Here is a 21,606-nt window from a genome sequence, read left to right as displayed (position 1 = left end):
AACCGGTCTGAACTGAACTTTGTTCGTGCTTCCTAAGGTCTGTGGCCATAAAAATTTTCTTTTCTCCTCTTTTCCAACTTTTCTCGAAACCTCGATCTTCTCGCGTTCATTCGATCGCATATTTGCAGAAAAGGATAAAAAAAAAAGAAAGAACAAATCTTAAAATTTGATCAATCGTAAAATTATATCGTACTTTTCCAATCGTACTCGCGCGAATTCGTGTTCGATTCTTCTGGAAAATGGAATAATCGGTGAGTCAATTTTACAGCGTGACAGTCTCATTTACCGGAGAGTCCCGGAAGCCGGCCCTGTCGACTATCGACAATTTCGATGCAGTCGATTTCCGCTCGGAATCGTGGAAAGTTGGCTCGCGCACCGAGTGAAAATCGACAATGATTGCATACCACCGCGCTACGATGAATTGGTTTTTCTTGCGGTCAGCGCATGTTTCCTCGTTCGCTCGTTCGCAGAGATTTAATGGATTTGGGAGGAAGATTTGTAAAAACAAGAAAAAAAAGAATATCATAAATATTATTTAAAAACTTGGTAAAATTTAGTAAACGATTTGGTATAAAAATCTCGTTTTTATTGGTTAACTTCTAACTAGAACATCGTTACATCGTTGCATCGAAATTGATCGATTTCCTTTACTTAGAAACGGGCTACTCCGCGACACGTGCAACGAAGTTAGTGCAACTTGCAAGACGATTAACGCGCATACGATACGGTGTAAACTTTCGAATATTATCGAACCACGAATATGACTAGCGCGATCTTCGATCCTCGACGATCGATCGTTAAATTGAATTTAAACGAAATCGAATATATTTCTCGGGATATCTGAATCGGTGGAAGAGGGAATAAGAATGGGTTGGCGTAGGGCATGGCGATTTCCCGTGAGATCGGGCCCTGTCTAATTACACGATCGTTACGAGTACGCGGAGGATGTAGCCAATCCATTTATACGTTTATTTTCTAATTCGTCGTGGTATAATAAAAAGTAATAGTAGCACGGGGACCCGTAGGAACTCTCGAGCGATGCTTTCCGACCAGCAATGGCTTCCTACACCTCGTACCAATGATATTGGCCTCAACAAAATAATGAATAAATTGAGCGTGGGTCACAATAAAAATATAATCGTCCGCCGTACATCCATGATTCACGTTTCATTATCCTATTAGAGCCAATGGACGGGTCGGAAGATAGCTCTCCCCCTTCTTTCGCTCTCTGTATATGTGCCACCACGCTCGTCTCGTTTCGTTACGGAGCCGCGTCGTGTGAGCCAGGAGCAAACCAGCCGCAACAACTGTCGCTCGCGCAAACCTCTCGCGCGTACAATCGTGCAAGCGGACGAGCGAAGCGGAGAAGGTAGGAAGACCAACCATTTGATTTCCGTCGGTAGCTTAACTTTCGAACACTTAGATCGGAACGCATCTGTGGGATGTGGGTTGGGACCACGGATTTTACGGATAGCCGAGTTTAGTTTATACCTCACCGACTCGTTGCAGTGACGCGCCGCCAGCTTTATGTTTTCTCTCTCTCTCTCTCTCTCTCTTGCGTCGAATTTCGAATTTTCCAATTATTTGTAATTTTTACAGATTAATATCACTTTGTCGGTATTTGGATATTTTTACTCAATTTAGAAACAACGGTCTGTCTTTGCAAGCTTTGTAGAGCTGCGTTTGCAACGCGAAACAACGTTCGCTTCGTCGATCAAAGTTGCCGGTATAAACAGGATCTTTAATCGTTGCACGAGGAAGTTTGGACACGATCGACTGCTTCGATCGATCCGAGATGGACCGGCCGAAAGTTGGCCAACGGTAAATGTCCCTTGGAATCGAAAGTGAGGATAGGGGAGGAGGGAGAAGGGAGAGGCTACTTTGGAGAAACAAGAGGCGAAGTCACGCCGACGTTTCAGGGTAATTTAACCTCGTTTCGTGAGGTAAATCATCGATACTACTCGCGCGCTTTGTATCGCTTGTACGCAGCCGTGTAACACGATTGTCGATTGCTCGTTTACCCTCTGTAATTCCAAGTTTACTCTGCCCCGTTTCAAAGGAATTAGATCGAGACGGCGGAGAATAATTCATGGAATCGACGATTCGTCCTTCCTTCCCCCCCGTCCCCTTTTGTACGTTGCGTTTCGTCAAATAAATCTCGAGCTCCTTCGAAATGATGGCGAACGAAGCGAGATGGCTTCTATCCATCTTCCTTCCGTCCATCTCTCGTCTCCTTTCTTTCTTCCCTTTTGTTCTTTGAACAAGAAACGTGATTACGGTTGGTAAACTGGGAAAGGGGGGAAGAGGAGATGAACTCGTCCGCGGATACTTCCTACTTTATCGCGGAAGAGATCGCGATTCACGATCCTCTACAATCTTCTGCTTTATCAGAACGTTACTTTTGCATCCCTCAGAAGGAGGGATTTTCTTAAGAATGCGATTCCGCAAGGAATGGAATTCGAATCAATTGCCGGCTCAATAATAAGTTTTAACGAATAGATTTGTTGCGTAGAAATCGTTCTCTCGTGTACCACACTCTGTGCGCAGGCACGTTTTACGAAAGATTTGTTAAAACTACAACATGCGATTTCTTTCAATGAAAATCGTCGAAGGATCTAATCGATCCGTTGCTCTCAACGAATTCGCGAAATTGGATATCAATTAACAAATGAATATCGAATATCGGATACGATCAATTTGACGAATATTCCAACGAAACGAATTACTAATAAAATACTTTTAAAATATATCCACCGAAATAAATCGAATGCTACAAAAAGGTTACAAAAAAAAAAGTACATAACTACAAAAAGCAATAGTTATTTGTCAATCAATAAAAAAAAAAAAAGAAAAAAAATAGAAAAAAGGTATTTGAAAAATCATAGTTGTATAAACTCTAACAATACATACCCAAATCGTCAATTTCGAAATATTGTAAAATAACTCGTCCATTTCGACGATTTCGAAACTTTTTCCCCCCCAATCCAATCGTTCGCTCTACACTCTGTGATTCATCGAAAATCACATGGAAAAATCCTCCTCGATTTCTACGAAAAAAAAAAGAGAAAAAAGAAAGAAATAATCGTAATTTCAAAGAGAACGAGAAAGTTGTTTCCGTCCAAGCTAATTCTTTCCCCTCCAATTCCATCCATTTGTCGAAACTATGAAATGATCTCGTTCGTATCTGGAAAGAGCGTAGACTCTTAGTCACCCACCCCAGTGTTCAATTAAAAGAGTTTGCTCGGCAAACGATAGCGCGTGCCGCCCTCGATTTTTATAGGTTGTCCAAGGTACGCCATCTATCCCCATCTTTCCTCCCCCCCCTTTCGTTCTAATTTCAGACTCTTTTATCCTCCACGTCGGCGGCCGGGCTAATATTTGATTTGGTAATTTGGACAAGTGTAATTGACGGTACGGCCGCTTTTTTTCTCGTTTGGAAAATTCCTGTCGCGACCAAGCATCGATTTGACTCGAGCCGAGTGACGTGACACGACTTTCGAACGATGTTGGACGAGGGTTTGCCGCGCATTGGCGATAGTTAATTTTAGATGGGGGATTCGGTAAGCCGATTTTGCGGCTCAAGATGTGCACATCGGTTGGAAATTTTGAGATATCAAATTTAAGCCAGTTTCAACTTGATTTTATCACATATTAAACGTTCATCCCCGATGAATTTGAACACGTTCCGCATACGCAAGAAAGGGAAATGTATCCAGATTTTATATTTTTACCTTCGCTATAGAATTTTCATTAATCGGTCTTTTTTTTGTAATTTAAAATTTTATCTTTGACTTTTACGAGTCTCGATGAAAGAATAATTGCGCTTTATGAAATAATTACAACATTTATGGTAAATATGTACAAAATGTTTTATTTCTTTGCGTCTCGGTTATTTCAAGAGATTTCACGTCATAAATACCTCATTCTATTATTCCGCGTAAACGGGATTTAAATCATTTTTAATTTTCCTTCTTATAATTTTTTTCATACGTACGATGGACTTTTTTTCAGGATTTCCAATTGTAATGGACAACTATTTCCAAAATTTTTTATCGAATTGCAATAGGTTTTTGGAGCACGTATGGTCGATTTTAATTAAACGTCATACGTCTAATTAGGTTTTATCCTTGTACTTTATTTATATATACGTCGAAACAAATTCTTTATACAATGATTAATATCTAATCTTCAATCATTTCATTTCATTTTTATCAATACGTTTATTTTACGTAAAAATTGTTCAATATATAACAGGTAACGTCTTAATTATAGATTTTGTATTAAAATTTCATAAACTGAAATAACTGGATCGCGTTTATTTTTATAAGGGTTGTTCTTCCCATGACTTTATTACTTCGTAAATTTTTTTATCTTTCCTCTTTACCGTTTGCTTTAATACTTATCCACCCACACGTGCAATAATATTAGCGAGTGCGATAGTTCGAAACCAAATAAGGGTGCGTCCACGTTTCTTTTTTTTCTTACTTTCGTAATCATCATCGTGAGTTTCGATATGATTTATTGATTCGTTCCGAAATTGTTAAAAAAAAAAAGGAAAAAAAGAAAGAAAACCAATCTTTTCCCGGAGATCTTTCGAGAACGCCGATCAATCGATTTTCAGCAATTTCCACCTGTTAAAGAAACACTGTCCCGAAAAAGTTAATCAACTCGATTCGAACTCGCACGGCGTATCCTTTGACGATGGCTTGTCCAGGAAATTTGAACAGAATCGCCGGCAGGTTGGTCAACAACCAATAAACCGGCCACTGTTCCCATCGTTGCCCACGAATCGTTCATTCGCCCCCTTTTTCTGGGTCGGGTCGTTTTATGCTCGCGCTCAAGATTCTCTCTATCGTGAATATTGTCGCGTAAATCTTGAAAAATAAATAAATAAATAAATAAATAAACAAAATTTGTCGAGATAAAAATTTTCAAAATTTATAGCGTCATGAAAAAAAGGAGAGACACGCGGATTTTATAAATTTTATATCGAAAAGTAACATTTTCGTTGTAATGCATTTTTTCCAAAAGTATAAATAAAAAATAAAAAATCGAGTTTTAATTATTTAGATATTTCCTCTCCGTCTTGAAATTTTTATATTTATTTCAACAATGGCTACATTTTCTAACAATACCGCGAAAGGAATCGAGTTCTCGAGAATTAATTAATTGATCAACGATTAATTTGAAACGTGGAAAAGAGTGGATATATTTGATGAAAACGGGTTGGTGTACAGTATCGTTTCCGTTTTTAGATTTTTTTTAAGCGGAATTCGAAGGATAGTACGGGTTGTAAATATCGTTCGCGCCACGCTATGAACAGTTTCGGTTTAATTAGCGGCCTCCATTGAAATGCACGCGTGGGCGTGGGTAGTACGCGAGTCGCGCTCGTGCACTGCGAGGCCCGCGTTGCTTTTCGTGCACAACGGGTGTACAGGAAGTTCATGAATATTGGAACAACACGAACCTTGGAATTTTTCTTACCCTCGTTTTCGTTCCCTCGATCGCTTTCCTCTTCGCGATTCTCTGTGCTGCTCTCCAGTGCTTTTTATTTATCTAAATTTTCGTAAAAAAAAAAAAGAAGAAAAAAAGACGAGAGCTTTTCACGACGAAATCCGATCATTGATAAGAAAAATGTTACGTCGAGCGTAACATGAAAACAATGAAAATTTCGTTCTTCCCTCGATCTGTGCACGTTTTTTTCTCTCTAAAATGTTCTCCTCCCACGTGCATAACGAATCTCGTAACGATCAAGGACCAAGCCATATTCCACCTCGAATTCGAGGATTTCTCGCTCGTTCAGGGATGCTTCCTAGAGTTTTTTCCACGGTTCAAATAACCGAAACGATTCCCCGTAAAAGGGAGAATTTTTACGATACGAGATGGGGAGGGGGGGATACGTATAAAGCCACATTTCCCGTGACATTTTTAAAATTAACGCATCGAACGAGGGTGAAAGTTGAGATAAAACATCCCTGGAATATTTATCCCGCTTCTATTCTTTCATCTCTCTCTCTCCTTCCGGTTGATCCACTTTTTTCCCCTCCAATTTTATTCGAGTTTCAACCGTCGAAACGAATTACCGCGGGATCTCGTTGTTACAAAGGGCTTGTTTTCAAAATTCTATTTCATATTTGGCCGAGCCGGAAAAAACGTCAATAAGAAATCTGTTGTTCGCGCCAAAGCCACTTTTCACAGGTCAATCATAGCAGATCAATGCGAAATCGTTGAATTAGAATCATACCTTTGATACCTGGTGGTGTGCGATGTCGTAGGCTATCGATTCTTTTTCTTCTTTTTTTTTCTTTTTTGTTTTCAATTTTGAGGAAGAAAATTTAATCAAGTGCGGCGGCAAATTTTTTCCTTTCTTCTTTTCTATTCTTTTCTATTCCCTCGTCCTATTTTTTTTTATAGACGCAAAGAGAATTTCATTAGAAAAATAAATGCTCGTTGGAAAATTTATTTTCCACTCGAAGAATCCTGTAATTTGTCTTTAGCATCGTTAATTTGTATACATTTTTAAGGGGAAGAGTATTCAAGAATATTTGTTTGTAAAAATTCTTTCGTTCGTAATTGTCCTTTCTTCTTGCCAAGGTGTAAAAAGAGAAGAAAGATAACGAAGAAAATTATTGATAAATAATTCTTCAATGTCTTTATTGTACTTTCTGCTTCGTTGTTATAATTGAAACTCGCTACGCCCAATTTTCGAAGGAAGGGAAGAATTAAGTTTTCTTTTAAAGGATTCTTTTGAGGATTCTTATTAATTATCCCGTACAAATATTCCAGAAGGTTTTCTTCAAACAATCAGTCGGTTCAATCTGCGCCAACTTATATTTTAATCGTTAAAGAACGTAAAATGTAAATTCCTTTTTCTTTATCCGAAGAAATAAAAATAATTAATTTAATATTTAACAGATATAAAAGTTAAAGTTGATAAATAAAACGTAAATATTTCTCCATCAATTCTAATTAAAATACGAGTCATTTAATATCATCATCGTTGTAAAAAGAACAAATTGCACGTTAAAATTAATTCATAACGCGTTCTTCTCAAGTGAAAACGCGCATCTGTTCCGTTACAACATTTCATCACGTCACGTGAACGTGTTCCGCCAAATTTCCGCGCGAGGGAGATTTAATTAAAATCGATAAATGGTGGTATCTTTCCGCGTTTTCCATTATGTTTATAAAAAATATATATGGGTCGTTCGTAAAAAAAAAAAAGAAGAAAGAAACGAAAATGAAATAAAGGAGGGTTATAAGCAACAGCTGGATTTTATAAATGATCCTCGCACGACATTCTGCGAGGCTGTGGAAAAACTCATTTTTCACGAAGAATCATGAATCTTCACGTTGAATACGTCGAGGAAGAAGTAAGCTCCTCGCGTTTTGTCGAATCGATAACTGAAACGACCAGAAACTTTTACCCCCTCCCCCCTCTCTTTCTGTTTTTTAACCAACCGGCGAATGCCATTAGCGTTTTCTTCTTTTTTATATCCGAAAGCTACGCGATTCCTCGCTCTTTATCTTCTTTGGAACAGGGGCTTCGCCACATCCACTTCGCTTACTTCTCTTCCCTTTTCGCGTTAATCACTTTTAGAAAGAGAGCAAAATAACACGGTGAAAAACCGTTAACTTGGTGTTTCATTTCATAGATCTGGCGAGCAATACTGATACTATCATTTTCGTTCGATAATTCGTCGTTTATTATTAGTTTCGTCGGTATAAATCTACATTGAAACGTTTACAACTTACGATGATCAATTGCCATCGAATCCTTGTTCTCTTTAGTTCTTCTTTGATTCATTGGAAAACATCGGTGTTAATTCTCCTACGTGCATGATACAACATTAGGCGAGAATATATTTCGTTGGTCAACCTCCCTGAAAACTTTGACGTCTCGTAAGAAACGCACACCGATCGTTGTTGTTAAATGGTAATTTCATTTGCGGGATTTATGCACCGGTTTCTTTGCCTCGTTAATTAGTTGATCTTGCCGATGTTTGCTCCATGTTAAATTTATGGATTATTGGCCGATTCTGCGAGGGAGTGAAGCCAGGAGAAACCAGAGAGTATTCGATCTACGTGGAATCCTGATTAACTCTAATCTGGCATTCGTCGTTTGCTACCTAAGATAAATTCTACTTGCGGTGAACCTCCAACGATCGAACAAATCGAGCCCTCGCCATTCTTTCCACTCTTCTCCCTGTTTTTAACTCGAGTTTGGATCCGTAAATCGTTTTACAAATAAATCATTTCGTTTCTCCGGGTGGCGAACAATAATTTCGGATGGAAATTTGGATGGAAAGGAACAACATGTGACGGAGCGCTCGTTCCGGCACCGTGGCTGTAATTGCGCCGACATAATGCACGTGTTAGGCCGAGTTACGCACAACTGCGTTCGGAACGATGAATAAAACATGCACTTATAAAATGTCGTTACGCTCGATATCACCGAAAGGATACACCGCTTGGAGCGGTGCCATTTGAATAATTAATTCACGGCCGACTGTATGCTTTCCCGTGCCATTTTTCTCCTCTCTCTCTTTCTCTCCCCTTATTTTTTCTTTTTAACGCCACGTCGTCATTTGTTTTCCCCCCTGGAATTGTCACGAGGAAACCGTCGACCTTGACCAGAGTTAACGATCGAAATGATCGTCCGTTCGAACTAGACACTCTCTCTCTCTCTCTCTGTTAAACCAGGGATGTAGGCGATCGAAAATTGCGGAACGGGGAGGGGATTTGAATCGCTTTAATTGAGATTTTAACGAGATTTTCGGGTTTATTATCGTATCGAAAAGCTTGTTTATCGAGGCTTTGAAATACTATTAATTATTAATTGGCCATTGAAAGTTTGGCTATTGGAATAATAAATAATAATTCTGATTTCGCCTCGTTGCGCGTCCATTAAAATTTCCTCATATCCGTCCAATTAATAATTGGACTTTTATATTTCTATAATTCTGTTATTATACCAGGCGATCTCTCCGAATGTTTGTATAAAACTTTTTTCCTTCTTATAAAGTTTCGTTATCAATCGTAATAATATGATAAGAGCGGATATTCTCGGATATTCGAGAACAAAGTATTTACACGACGCGTGTGACAAGGTTGTCGGAAATTATCGGCCTCCCTTGACAAACAGGATCTCTCTGACAATTTTCTTATCTTTGTTGCAGAACTCTTTAGGAACGCAGCAGAGGCTGGACCTCTGGACATCGTGAAGCTTTGCAAAGAGGACAAACTGTTGAACATTTCGACTAATTTGCCGGCGAACACACCCGATTCTCCCTATGTCCTTCAGGTAACGATTCGGCCATCCTCGATTATGCAATCTCGTTTCCTCTTCCTTCTTCTTCTTCTTGCTCTTCTTTTCAACGTCGATGGAATCGTTTCGAATTGAAAAACTTTTATTCGATCGTTGATATCAGGATAAAACAAGGGATAAGGATTTTTCTTCTCCTATTGTAATTCCAAGAAACTCGAAGCTCTTTTTCTTTCTTTCTTTTACTTCTAAATTAACGAGTTTAATCCCAGGAAAAGGGATAGAAATTTTTCAGTTTAACGAGAATTGTGCATCAAGTTCATTTTTAATTTTAAAACGTTTCGTCGAAACTTTTCCGTATGACTCGTATTGAAAAGTTTTTATCGTTTCCCATTGCATCGAGAATTCGACTCGTAATACTCGATTAATGAATAAAAATCTTTCTTAGATTTGGCAAGATTATCTCTATTCTCGTGTTTAATCCCCTCCCCGCAAAATCTCCCACTTCTTCTACCTTCGCTGAGCCCATTAATTTTAATAATAAACGTTAAATTGAAGGTGAAAAAATAATTACGATGCAAATGGATATTACACCGGTTGCAGTAATTACGCGGGTATAATTAAATTAAACGTTGAATTATTTTATTTTATTTATTATTCTTTTTTTAAATAATTATACGTTGTACGCGCGCGTGTAAATTATTTTCCAAGTACGTGGAAACGCGTTTCGCGTTAATTTTGGATCTCTCCGTTATTTCTTTTAAATTAAAATTGAAAATGGAACGCAGCAACGCAACGCCCTTTATTATTTAGACGGAAGGATGGAGTTGAGAGGTTGAGAGTTGGTTAAAACGAACGCGCTCGATTCGCGATTGATGGAAGTTTGATGGCTGGAAGAAGCGTATTTCCTCTTTTTAAGATCGTCGGAGCTCATCCGGCCTCGTCGGGGGTGATCGAGGCGGAAGTGCTGTGGGCCCTCGAGAGGCGTGTGGCGGCCTTGGAACGGCAACTTAGGGAGCATCAAGAAGCTCTGTACGCATCGCCTTCGTTCGCTCTTCGCGAACTGAAGCGGCAGGTCGACAGTTTCAAGAACAAGTTGGAGCACAACGACCAACTCAGTTGGCTGAGTAAGTTTTACATTGCCTCTGTACATATTCTGTCCAACTATATTAAATTGCTTATTAAAAATTTTGATTTTTCGAAATTCAACGACAAAGATACGAAAGACTCGTATTTTCTAGAAAAAAAGAAGAAAGAGTGGAAAAAAGGAGCAATCTTCGTGGAGTATATTTAAAAAGAAGAAGCTCCTTTGTTATTTTCTTTATTATCTCCCGCTCTTTCTTTCCTTTTTTTCGATCGATCCTCGATCCAAACTGGACGATACGAAATTGACTGACCGATTGAAAAATGGAAATTGAATATCCGGAAACAAAGGTGAATCATTCCTCCTTCCGTGTATAATTTAATCCGGTAGATGGTGGCGCGTAAACACCGTTCGTGCGCAAAATTGCACATCTGGCCAAAGTGCAAGCATGCCACCGGAAAATAAAGGATCAAACCTTTCGAATTTTTCATTTTCCTCCCTCTTCTCCTCTTTTGTCGAGCGGCACGATCCAGTTTTTTCCGGAACCGCGTCCTTCTCCTCTCTCCTATTCCGGAAAAATGAAACAGGCCTTCGTTCTCGCTCATTTCTCTCGATACCGATCCAATCTTTCTCGATCCTCGCCCATTCCTCGGACAAATTGTTGTCACTATTATTATTATTTATTTTCACAACGAGAAAAGAAACAGGATTAAGAAAAATTTCCAACCGAGAATCGAAAAATCATTGCAACGTTACCGATCCGCTGAGAAACCATGAATATACGATGGATTTCTCTCGATACTAATTTTTCTCGATTCTCGCCCATTCCTCGGACAAATTGTTGTCACTATTATTATTATTTTCACAACGAATTTTTCCCAACGAGAAAAGAAATGATTAAAGAAAAATTTCCAGCCGGGAATCGAAAAATCATTGCAACGTTACCGAGAGACGATGAATATACGATGGATTTCTCTCGATACCAATCCAATCTTTCTCGATTTTCGCCCATTCCTCGAACAAATTGTTGTCACTATTATTATTATTACTATTATTATTATTTATTTTCACAACGAGAAAAGAAACAGGATTAAGAAAAATTTCCAGTCGGGAATCGAAAAATCATTGCAATGTTACCGATCCGCCGAGAGACGATGAATACGATGGATTTCTCTCGACAATCCAATCTTTCTCGATTTTCTCCTATTCCTCGAACAAATTGTTGTCACTATTATTATTATTATTATTTATTTTTACAACGAGAAAAGAAACAGGATTAAGAAAAATTTCCAGCCGGGAATCGAAAAATCATTGCAACGTTACTGAGAGACGATGAATATACGATGGATTTCTCTCGATTCTACCAATCCAATTTTTCTCATTTCTCAAATTGTTGTCACTATTATTATTATTATTTATTTTCACAACGAATTTTTCCCAACGAGAAAAGAAGTGATTAAAGAAAAATTTGCAGCCGGGAATCGAAAAATGATTGCAACGTTACCGATCCGCCGAGAGACGATGGATATACGCGCGAATAAACAGCGCAACGGTCCATCGCGTCTGCCGCTGAATAAATATTTGCAAGGAACCGTCCCAGCTATTCCTATCTTCGCTTCCTGGCCAAACGCCGTATTATCCGTGCACACGTATCAACCTTTACCTCTCTTACCTCTCAATCATTATAACAATTTTCCCCCCTACCCCATATTTTCGCCATGACACGTGACAGAAGCCAATAAAGCCAATAGAAGCGTTCCGCCAAGCTTTTCTTCCTCCCGTCCCTCTCTCTCTTAATTTTCTTCCCGACTCTCGTTTCGTGTGTTTCCAAGTCGTCGCGATCGAAAATAGAAGATTCGAAGCAATTATCGATGGAAGTAAAAAATATTAGGTATCGATCGATGAGAAAGCTTGGAGAGGAGGGAGCTTGGAAGGATTTTTTTTAGAGGAAGGGTTCAATCTCCAGGCCGCTGTCACTTTCAGGTTTCTACAAACAGCTTCCAGAGCCCCTCTACGCGGATTCCTGCCGCAGATTGCAGTATCGGCGGAAGAGCGACAGCATGAAGCGGAAGGTGCGAGAAAAGTTCCTCAATATTTGGTGAGTCGATAGAAATTACTCTTTCTTTTTTCTTTTTGTTTCTCTTTTTACGAGTTACACCCGTCGATTCTTCCTTCCTTCCTTCTTTCTCTCTCTTTATCCTTTCTCATTTACGAACGGCCATTCGGTCGCCCCCCTTTGCTGCCTCCAACCGCGATTTAATTCGAGATATCGAAGGGGACAGGTGAAGGAACGATAAACTGGTCGATCGATTTTGTCGCCGTCCGACGACGACGATGTTTACGAGGGCGAGTAACCTCGGATCAAGAGGAAAAGTTATTTTTTCCTGTCCATTATTCCTTTTGCTCTTCCTCCCTCTCTCTCTCTCTCTCTCGAAATGACAGGTGATTCGTATCTCTTTATAATCATTTTAATTGATCAAGTTTCAGTTATATTTGATGTAATTAATTTTCATTTCGTGAGATATTCTATTGTTAACATTAATTAATTTAATTTTTACTTTTTCTTGGAGAAATTACAGGTTTAACTAATTTATTGACATTAATGAAAGCTTCGAATTTTAAAAAACTGCGAAAAATAGAGTTGGCTTAGTTAGCGAGGGGTTGAATGAAAGAGATTCGAAAGTAGAGACAATTCGAAAAAAAAGAACGTCTCTTAATCCCAGCATTTAGAGACTCTCTCTCTCAAAAACTCGGAGAGTCTCTTTTAATCCTTAATTAGAATTCGCAAGTTCGTTACCCATAAATAACCAAGTTTGAAATCTTCTCATAAACAAGAAATCCTGCGCGTGTGTGCGTGCGTGCGTGCGCGTGTGCGTGTGTACATATATCATAAGTTCCGTTCATGGAATCTATTTTTAATTCATCGTTACAGTTGACGTCACGCTGATTCACTAAAACGATCACGTTTCATTGAAACTTACCATTTCGAATAAACTAATTTAACGTCTACCGACTACCATTCCGTACGTGAACCGAATAATCAATGTTAAATTAACAGAAATATGATTGTTTTAAGGTTCAACGTCAGGATAAACGAGGCAACGAGTCTTGTTTTTCGCGAATAAACATATATATATTATTTGTTTTTACCATATTTATTTCTGACAATTCTCGAGAAGACGTACGATGGATTATTTTGTTTAAAAAGACAATCGTTTCACGAATTCACATATATATTAAAACGTGTTCGATCAGTTTGATTAATTTTCCTATTCCTTCTCATTTTCGTTCTCCCTCGATCGTTTGCATCCGTCTTAATTCTTCGTCTAATCGTATCCTATAAAATTTAGTTTAGTTTTGATAAAATTGAAAAATATTTCAGATGAAAGAGACAGTATATATGGTTTAGTTATCTTCTTTAAAAGATCGGTCAAATTAGTCTTTTTCAATGGAATTATACGATTTTTAATACATTAATAGATGTTTCTTATGAAGAAACTTTTAAAAGATACTTTATTATTCCTTAAGCGAATTCTTTAATTTAATATTTTTAAGATTGACATTTTTATGTATATAAAAAAAATGCAGAATTACATTGTTTGGACATTAAAAAATATATATAATACCGTGTTGAATAAGGAGGTTGACTTTTAGAAAAGTTCCACGTAGAAAAAAATTAATTACATTAGGATGCGTTTTCCTTGCAAACTATTTTCCTCTGAAATATTTTAAAACGTTATCAAAAACAATTCGGAAGATATTCTAAATGATAAAAATTACACATTCCGGCATATTCCAATATCTTTTGGTAATAAATTATGATAAAAATTTAGTATTTTAAGAAAGATCTAAAAGGTAAGCATACTTTGAAGTAAGAAAATTGTCAAAAAGAAATTCAATATTGAATTCAAGAAATGAAAGCTGTAAAAGTAAGTATATTTTGAATATGAATGAAACCATTAGAAAAAACGAAGAAATTTCGAAAATTCCAGGGATTAATCGTCATTTCCAAGAATTTTCGCAAAAAAAATGTAACTAAATATTGAAAATGGAAACAAACAAATCAGTGTTTGTAAATAAACGAAAATTTTCGAAAATTTTTGTAAATAAGCATTGAAAATCAAAATAAACGGATCAATGTTTGTAAAGAAACGAAAAATTTGATATTATTTTCGAAAGAATTTCGGAATTTCCGGAAATTTGAAATGTTACTTCCCAGAGTTGTCAAAATTTCTCAATAGATCGATTTTGTATCAGAAGAATATAATTCAAGAAGAAATGAGAAAATTTATTTTAAAATTTAATATACTTATTTTTTTATTACTTTTTTATATTGTTTATATATTTTTTTAGGCAGCCTATTTCCAGAAAAAACATTTTTAAAAATATAGAAAAAATACAAAAATATATATGAAAAATATAAATATAAAATTCATAAAAAAATTAATTTATTATAAAAATCTATATAAATCACATACATAATAATATTCTTTCTTTACTTTATTATTCTGTTTTACTCTACGCTTACATTTAATATTTTATCCACTTTAATATTTTTAGACTATAATTAATGCCATTCTATTTCGAATTGTATCCCAACTATTGACGAAATACATTTTGTCGATAAGTTAGAGATCGATTAAAAAGTTTCCGCGGTCAGCGCCATCTCGCGTTTGGATCGCCGAAGCTTCGACTCGTTACTAGCATAGCAGAATATGCAAGGAGGTATGCGAAGTCTTAGACAAGGAAAGCACTATTGCGCGAGAAAGACAGAGAGCATCCCCCACCACTACGAAAACGATACATGGAATTAATTAATTAATTATTCGTTTTTTACGTAAAATTTCTATACTTTTAAGATCGCATCTTGAAGCTAGAACTCCAGACAACTTTCTCGTATCAAATTTGATATAAAATTCCTTGTCGTTAATTAATTATTAACAATTAATGCGTCATAATACGTTATACGTTCTAATTCATCGAGGACGCCATATTGAATATTCATTAATTACGCGTCTTCTACGCAAAATTTCTATACTTTTAAGATCGTGTTTTAAAGCTAGTACTTCACACGAGTTTCTCCTATCAATTTTAACATAAAATTCTTTGCCATTAATTAATTATTAACGATTAATGCGTTGTACGTCCTAATAAATCGAATATTAAATAAATCGCTATGTTGAAAATTCATTAATTACTCGTTTTCTACATAAAATTTTTCCACTTTTAAGATCGCATCTTAAAGTTAAAACTCCAGACAAATTTCTCTTATCAATTTTAATATAAAAACTTTTTCCGTTAATTAATTATTAATGATTAATAACGATAACACGTCGAATGTTCTAATATATCGAAGACCCGTTTTTAATTAATTATTAATAAATAATTAATGAAATGAAACGTGATATTAAAATTGATGGAGGAAACTTGTACGAGGTTCTAGCATCAAGATGTAACCTTAAAAGTGTCGAAATTTTGCGTAGAAAGCGCGTAATTAATGAATATTCAATATGGCGTCTTCGATGTATTAGAACGTATGACGCATTAATCGTTATTAATCGTTAATAATTAATCAATGGCAAAGAATTTTATGTTAAAATTGATAGGAGAAATTTATGTGAAGTCTTAGCTTTAAAATGCGATCTTAAAAGTATAGAAATTTTGCGTAGAAAACACGTAATTAATGAATATTCAATATGGCGTCTTCGATGTATTAAAACGTATGACGCGTTAATCGTTATTAATCGTTAATAATTAATCAATGGCAAAGAATTTTATGTTAAAATTGATAGGAGAAACTTATGTGAAGTCTTAGCTTTAAAATGCGATCTTAAAAGTATAGAAATTTTGCGTAGAAAGTGCGTGATTAATGAATATTCAATATGGCGTCTTCGATGTATTAGAACGTACGACGCATTAATCGTTAATAATTAATTAATGACAAATAATTTTACATTAAAATTGATACTAGAAAGTTGTCTGGAGTTCTAGCTTCAAGATGCGATCTTAAAAGTATAGAAATTTTACGTAGAAAACGAGTAATTAATTAATTAATTCCATGTATCGTTTCCATAGTGGTGGGGAATGCTCTCTGTCCTTGTCGCACAATAGTGCTTTCTTCGTCTACGACTTCGCATACCTCCTTGCATATTCTGCTATGCTAGTAACGAGTCGAAGCTTCGGTGATCCAAACGCGAGATGGCGTTGACCGCGGAAACTTTTTATTCGATCTCTAACTTATCGACAAAATGTATTTCGTCCAGAATTGAGATACAATTCGAAAAAGAAATACAATAAATTAATTATAAAATAAAAATTGGAATGTAATAGAATAAAAAGGAATAATGTAGCAAGAAATAAATATTATATGATTTATATGAATTTTTATAAAAAAATTAGTTATTTTAAATCATATATATATATATATATATATATTTTTTCTAAATTTGTTTAATCAATCTTTAAATTTTCAAAAGGTTCCATTGTCTACTTACATTTTTCGATAAAAGTAAACGAAATAGAATTTATTACGATCGTTATCCGTATAATTATTCGTAAAAAAAAGCAGAATATATCATTTATCGCAAAGTAATTAAATTTAATACGAAACGATAAATTTAAAAGATATAGAAATTTAATTATGAAAGATATCAAACAAACTTGTATATCTGATTTTATTTTATATGCTTTAATAATTTTATTAATCAGTTTTTATTGAAGTTACTGATAAATAAATTTTTCGTATTAACAAAAGTTAATTTATACCATCTTTAGATGGAGTTTGTATTCTGCAGTAGTATAAGTCAATCAATAGGGAGACATACAAGTTGATATACGTTCTAGAAACAATATTCCATTGAACATTGCGACAATAACGAACGGTGTATTTTTACAAAGAATAACTGATATTTCTCGTTCGTGGTGTTAACATTTTTTTTCACTTATTTTAATTTTTCTCGATATATTTATCGTCACCCGAAAAATAAAAGAATGATCATTAAAGTTGAACAATGAAAATTTTCGATACACGAATCGAATTATTTTTTAAAAAAAATTTTAACAAAGAGAGATACTTTCCACTGCAATAATCGTAACAAAAAAAATCAACAACTATATGGAATATAAATATAGATTCTACATGGAATACAGTTAGAATACATTTTTTCCAAATCTGGAATATTTGTTTCGACGTTGCTCGATATTATATTTCGAGAATATCTCCTTTCCGTTGAACATAAACGAGACCAGGAACGGTGCGTACGACGACAAATACAAAAATATGGAACGAACACTTGATTATAAACCATTTGACCGAGGAAAAATTTCGTTCGTTATCAGAATCGAGGGAAAAAAATCGTTCAAAGAGATCGACGCATTTCCATTTGGCTGGAAATGATTTTCGTTTCAAAAGTGTATTGTATACGTATTTTCCCGATAAAGCTGCAATATATTGTTTATACATGGCAGGGAAAAATGGTAGAAAAAATTGTGGCGAGAGAGGCGACGTTACCGATTCTGTGTACAATTACGAAAAACTCGTTTAATCCTTTAAAGTGAACTGACTCGTAAAACTCACACGCCTATGGCGTTAAATTAAACTCGGTCGATAAAGAAAGGAAGGAAGAAAGGAAGAAAGAAAGGTAGAATCGCCTCATAAGTTGGTGAGTATACGGTTAACAGTAGGAACGGATATATTCGAAAAGATTGTAAATCAGCCAAGTTTCTATTCGAACGCTTGGCACACGCGAGCCAATCTTCTTAGCACGAAGTTTAATAATAAATCAAACGATCGCCCTCTTCGTCGATCGCAGAATTTTATTTAACAAGTTCAAAAGGGACACGTTGTCGCGAGATTATTCATTCATTTATCCGCGAGACTTTATCGAGTTGATCGGCAGGATATTGCTTTTTCTTGGAGGCGAAAGGGAGAGGAGAAGAACGATGGTGGAATTTTGAACGGATGAAGAAAAAAAAATGAAAGAAAAAGACGAGACGAAACAACGAAAAAAAGAAGGTGGAATAGGAAGTTCTCGTTCCTTTGAATCGTTACGTCGCCTGAATCATGGGCGGATGAAAGGAGCGGGAAGATGGAATCGCGGGATTATTCGTAATATTTTCACCGAAGAACGTTTGTAATTTTTTATCAAGTTGGGACGAGTGTGACGAAGGGGGAGATCGATCAAGACGAAGGGAAGGGAAATGCGAGAGCAAAATATTCGAGACGAGTTCAATTTTCAACATCACGGTGCGAGGAAGGATTATTTGTGTGTCGCGAGAAATGAATGAAAAATGTTTAAAGAAAATCTTGTTTCGTTCATTCGAGCGAGAAGAAAAATAAACGGAGAATGAAACGAAAGAGAAATTTGTATATTCGTTGGAAATATCAAAAAAGGTTACGTTCTCTTTCGGAATATTAAAAATTCTCACAGAGAGTCATTCGACCGTTTTGAACAATTGAAAAATTTGATTATGTTAACAAGAGTAGGCATGCCTTTGATCTAACCGGTCATCATGATTTAACAAAGAGAACGAATATTCATATTTAATTGTGAACGTGAAACGTAGAATGGAAACGTGAGAAATTAATTTTCTTTGAATTTTCTTACGAATAAATATTAATTCGTCCGTTATAAAAATTTCACGCAATTTTCGTCGTGGAATATTTTTCCCAGAGAGATGATCTCGGTTACAAATAGTTTTTCGTACAAATATTTATATGGATTTATGAGTCCATTAGTCCAGATCGATAAATCTTTCCGAAAGCAAAGCGAGATGGAAATTCTTGCAACTTTTTTATCAAATACTAGAGAGAATAATTTTCAAAGTAATTCTAACGGGAAAATTCTGTTTTTAATGATTAAAAGTAAGACTGGTTTTTGGTTAAACGACGAATTCAAAGAAGATTCTTTAATAAAATGGAGAATAACCGAACGATTAAACACAGTCGAGATCCGTCTTGAAAACATATTCATTCGCATTTCGAATTCATCGACTGGCCGACATCGATCTAGACGATCCATCCAGACGCGGCGATCTATCGGATCATCTATGAGCCTTCTGTTCCACGGCCATTCGATCGACTCGTTCATGTGTTTACACCGATGTCAGTATCTTTCCGTGTGAATAGCGAGCTTCAGGCTTTCAGAGGAAGATTATCCAGCCGAAAGATCGAATTTCGATGCGATTGTAACGCGTTTCCATTGCCGATTCATTTCCATTTGAAGTTGGAGGAATTTTGATGGTTTAAATTGGAATTTTTCCGGATATCGATAGTGCTACTTCCTCTCTCTCTCTCTTTCTCTTAATAGAGAAAACATTTTTTTTTTTAAATTGAAAATTCAACGAATCCATTTTTAAAGTTTTTTCACGCGTTCACGTATAACGTAGATATCGTATGGAAAAATAATTTCAAAGAAGCGTGTTAATCTCGATTCGTTCTGTGTTATTTTCGTTATTCTCTTTCTCGTTTTTATTTATTTTCCCTTCAAGATAAATTTATGAAAAACTGTTTGTAAATTCGAACAGTAACGAAAAAGATTGATCAAACTCTTAACTTTGCGCAATTATTTTCACTCTACTCTCAATAAACGTGTAATATTCGTGATAAAAGTATAATGTAACTTTTTCATCGTTGACTCAGAAAATTTGTCTAAACTTTTTAAAATTGAAAAACGTTCTTCTTTCTCTCTTTCTTTCTTCGACAATAATTTGATATTTTATATGGAAGCGAATTAAAATTGCTCGCCACGAATCACGATCGTTCGTGTGGTGACACGTTTCAGGCACGTTTCATTGAAATGCGTCGTTCCATTGTCCCGTTCTTTATGTATTCACATTGCGAAGATCTCGCGTGTTGCAGCACGAGCAACACGTTCGAGATCGTTTCATGAGCGATTAAGTTCACGGCCCGTGAGATTTTCGTCAAGATTACACCGAATTACGGGAGCAAATTGAATTTCGAGGCGGATCTTAAAGGCTTCGCCCGCCGGGGATCCGCGTTTCACGCTCGAAACAAAACGAGATTCTCCGAGATCCTGTTTTTATTCCCGATCCTCGAACGAAAATATTTGCTCGTTTCTCGATCAATTTCATTCGAGGGGAAGTGATTTTTTTTTTTTTTTTTTTTTAAATTACAATCGGATTCGCGCCGTTCGTAAATAACGATTACACAATCCCGATAATAACGATCGAAAAGATCAAATTTATTCGATATTCGCAACATCATCGAAACACCCATATAAATATGCATGGACGTGTTTTATACGCGTTTTATTTACTTTTAATTTTCATTCATAAATCACGCTCATCCCGTTAACGAACGTTTCGCGTACGGATTTCTCTCGCTCACTTTCGATCCAACCTTTTTTCTCTCCTTTCTCTCTTTCTCTCTCTCTCTTTCTCTCGCCTTATTTAATTTCGTTTCTTTCTTTCGAGCGTCGAAATAATCGTCACGAATATTTTCCTCGGGGGAAATTTTATTACGCGTAATACGAGCGTACATTCGATTATTATTTCGCGAATGTTTCCTTTTTCCGCGGAGGGGGAGAAAAAATGCTCGCAAAAAACAAACTAGAATCGATTTTCGCGGGGAAACAGGGCAAATAAACCGGAGCAAAACGTGTACGAAACGTTAAACGAACAAATACACATGGAGCGAGGCGTGGTGCAAATGTAGCAAATCGCTGTTCGCGGAAATATCGTACGAAAATATCGTTTCGAAAGTTCGGTTCAAGTTCAAATTATTAAAGCCACTAATAACAATAATATTCGCTTCTTTTTTTTTTTTTTTCAATCAATACCCGATCAATGTTCATAGAATCGAATTATTGAAGAATTATAATAGAATGATTCTATTTTATTTTAGCCAATTTTCTTTCGCGGTAAACTAAATGAAAATTTCAATACTCGTTCAGAAACTCGAAAAATTTTGTCAAAAAAAAAAAAAAAGATAGGAATATAATTTTCATTGAATTATCGACAGAAGAACGAAGGGAAAAATATTTGGGTTCCGAATTAAGAGGAAGAGTGATCGAAAAAAAATTGGATCGAAAGGAATGGAGCGTTCCTCGTTGAAACGAGGAAATTCGAGGATTGAATTCTTCGCGACTTGGCCGATTGGAACGAATGGTTGGAACGATGGTAGCAAGCTCCGTAACGTTACCGCGAAATGCCATTAAGCTACCGTTATCTCTATAATAACCTGGTATTGGCGGGTTATAATAGGGAGCGTCACAAAGCGAACATTATCGCGTACCGT

General features: G+C 36.1%; 1 protein-coding gene across 1 annotated transcript in view; it reads left to right on the top strand.

Moving 5' to 3' along the window:
• The first annotated feature begins 1,234 nt into the window (after positions 1 to 1,234).
• The window catches only part of LOC410379, a 29,449-nt gene continuing 9,077 nt past the window's right edge, over positions 1,235 to 21,606 (top strand). The window contains 6 exon segments of the mRNA XM_006566860.3: positions 1,235 to 1,261; positions 1,263 to 1,318; positions 1,320 to 1,369; positions 9,180 to 9,304; positions 10,185 to 10,392; positions 12,333 to 12,447. Of these exon segments, the coding sequence (XP_006566923.2) occupies positions 1,235 to 1,261; positions 1,263 to 1,318; positions 1,320 to 1,369; positions 9,180 to 9,304; positions 10,185 to 10,392; positions 12,333 to 12,447 (581 nt within the window).

Source organism: Apis mellifera, linkage group LG12 (genome assembly GCF_003254395.2).
Source record: "Apis mellifera strain DH4 linkage group LG12, Amel_HAv3.1, whole genome shotgun sequence".
Lineage (NCBI taxonomy): Eukaryota > Metazoa > Arthropoda > Insecta > Hymenoptera > Apidae > Apis > Apis mellifera.
Note: the sequence above shows the minus strand (reverse complement) of the source record. Positions and strands in the feature narration are given on the sequence as shown.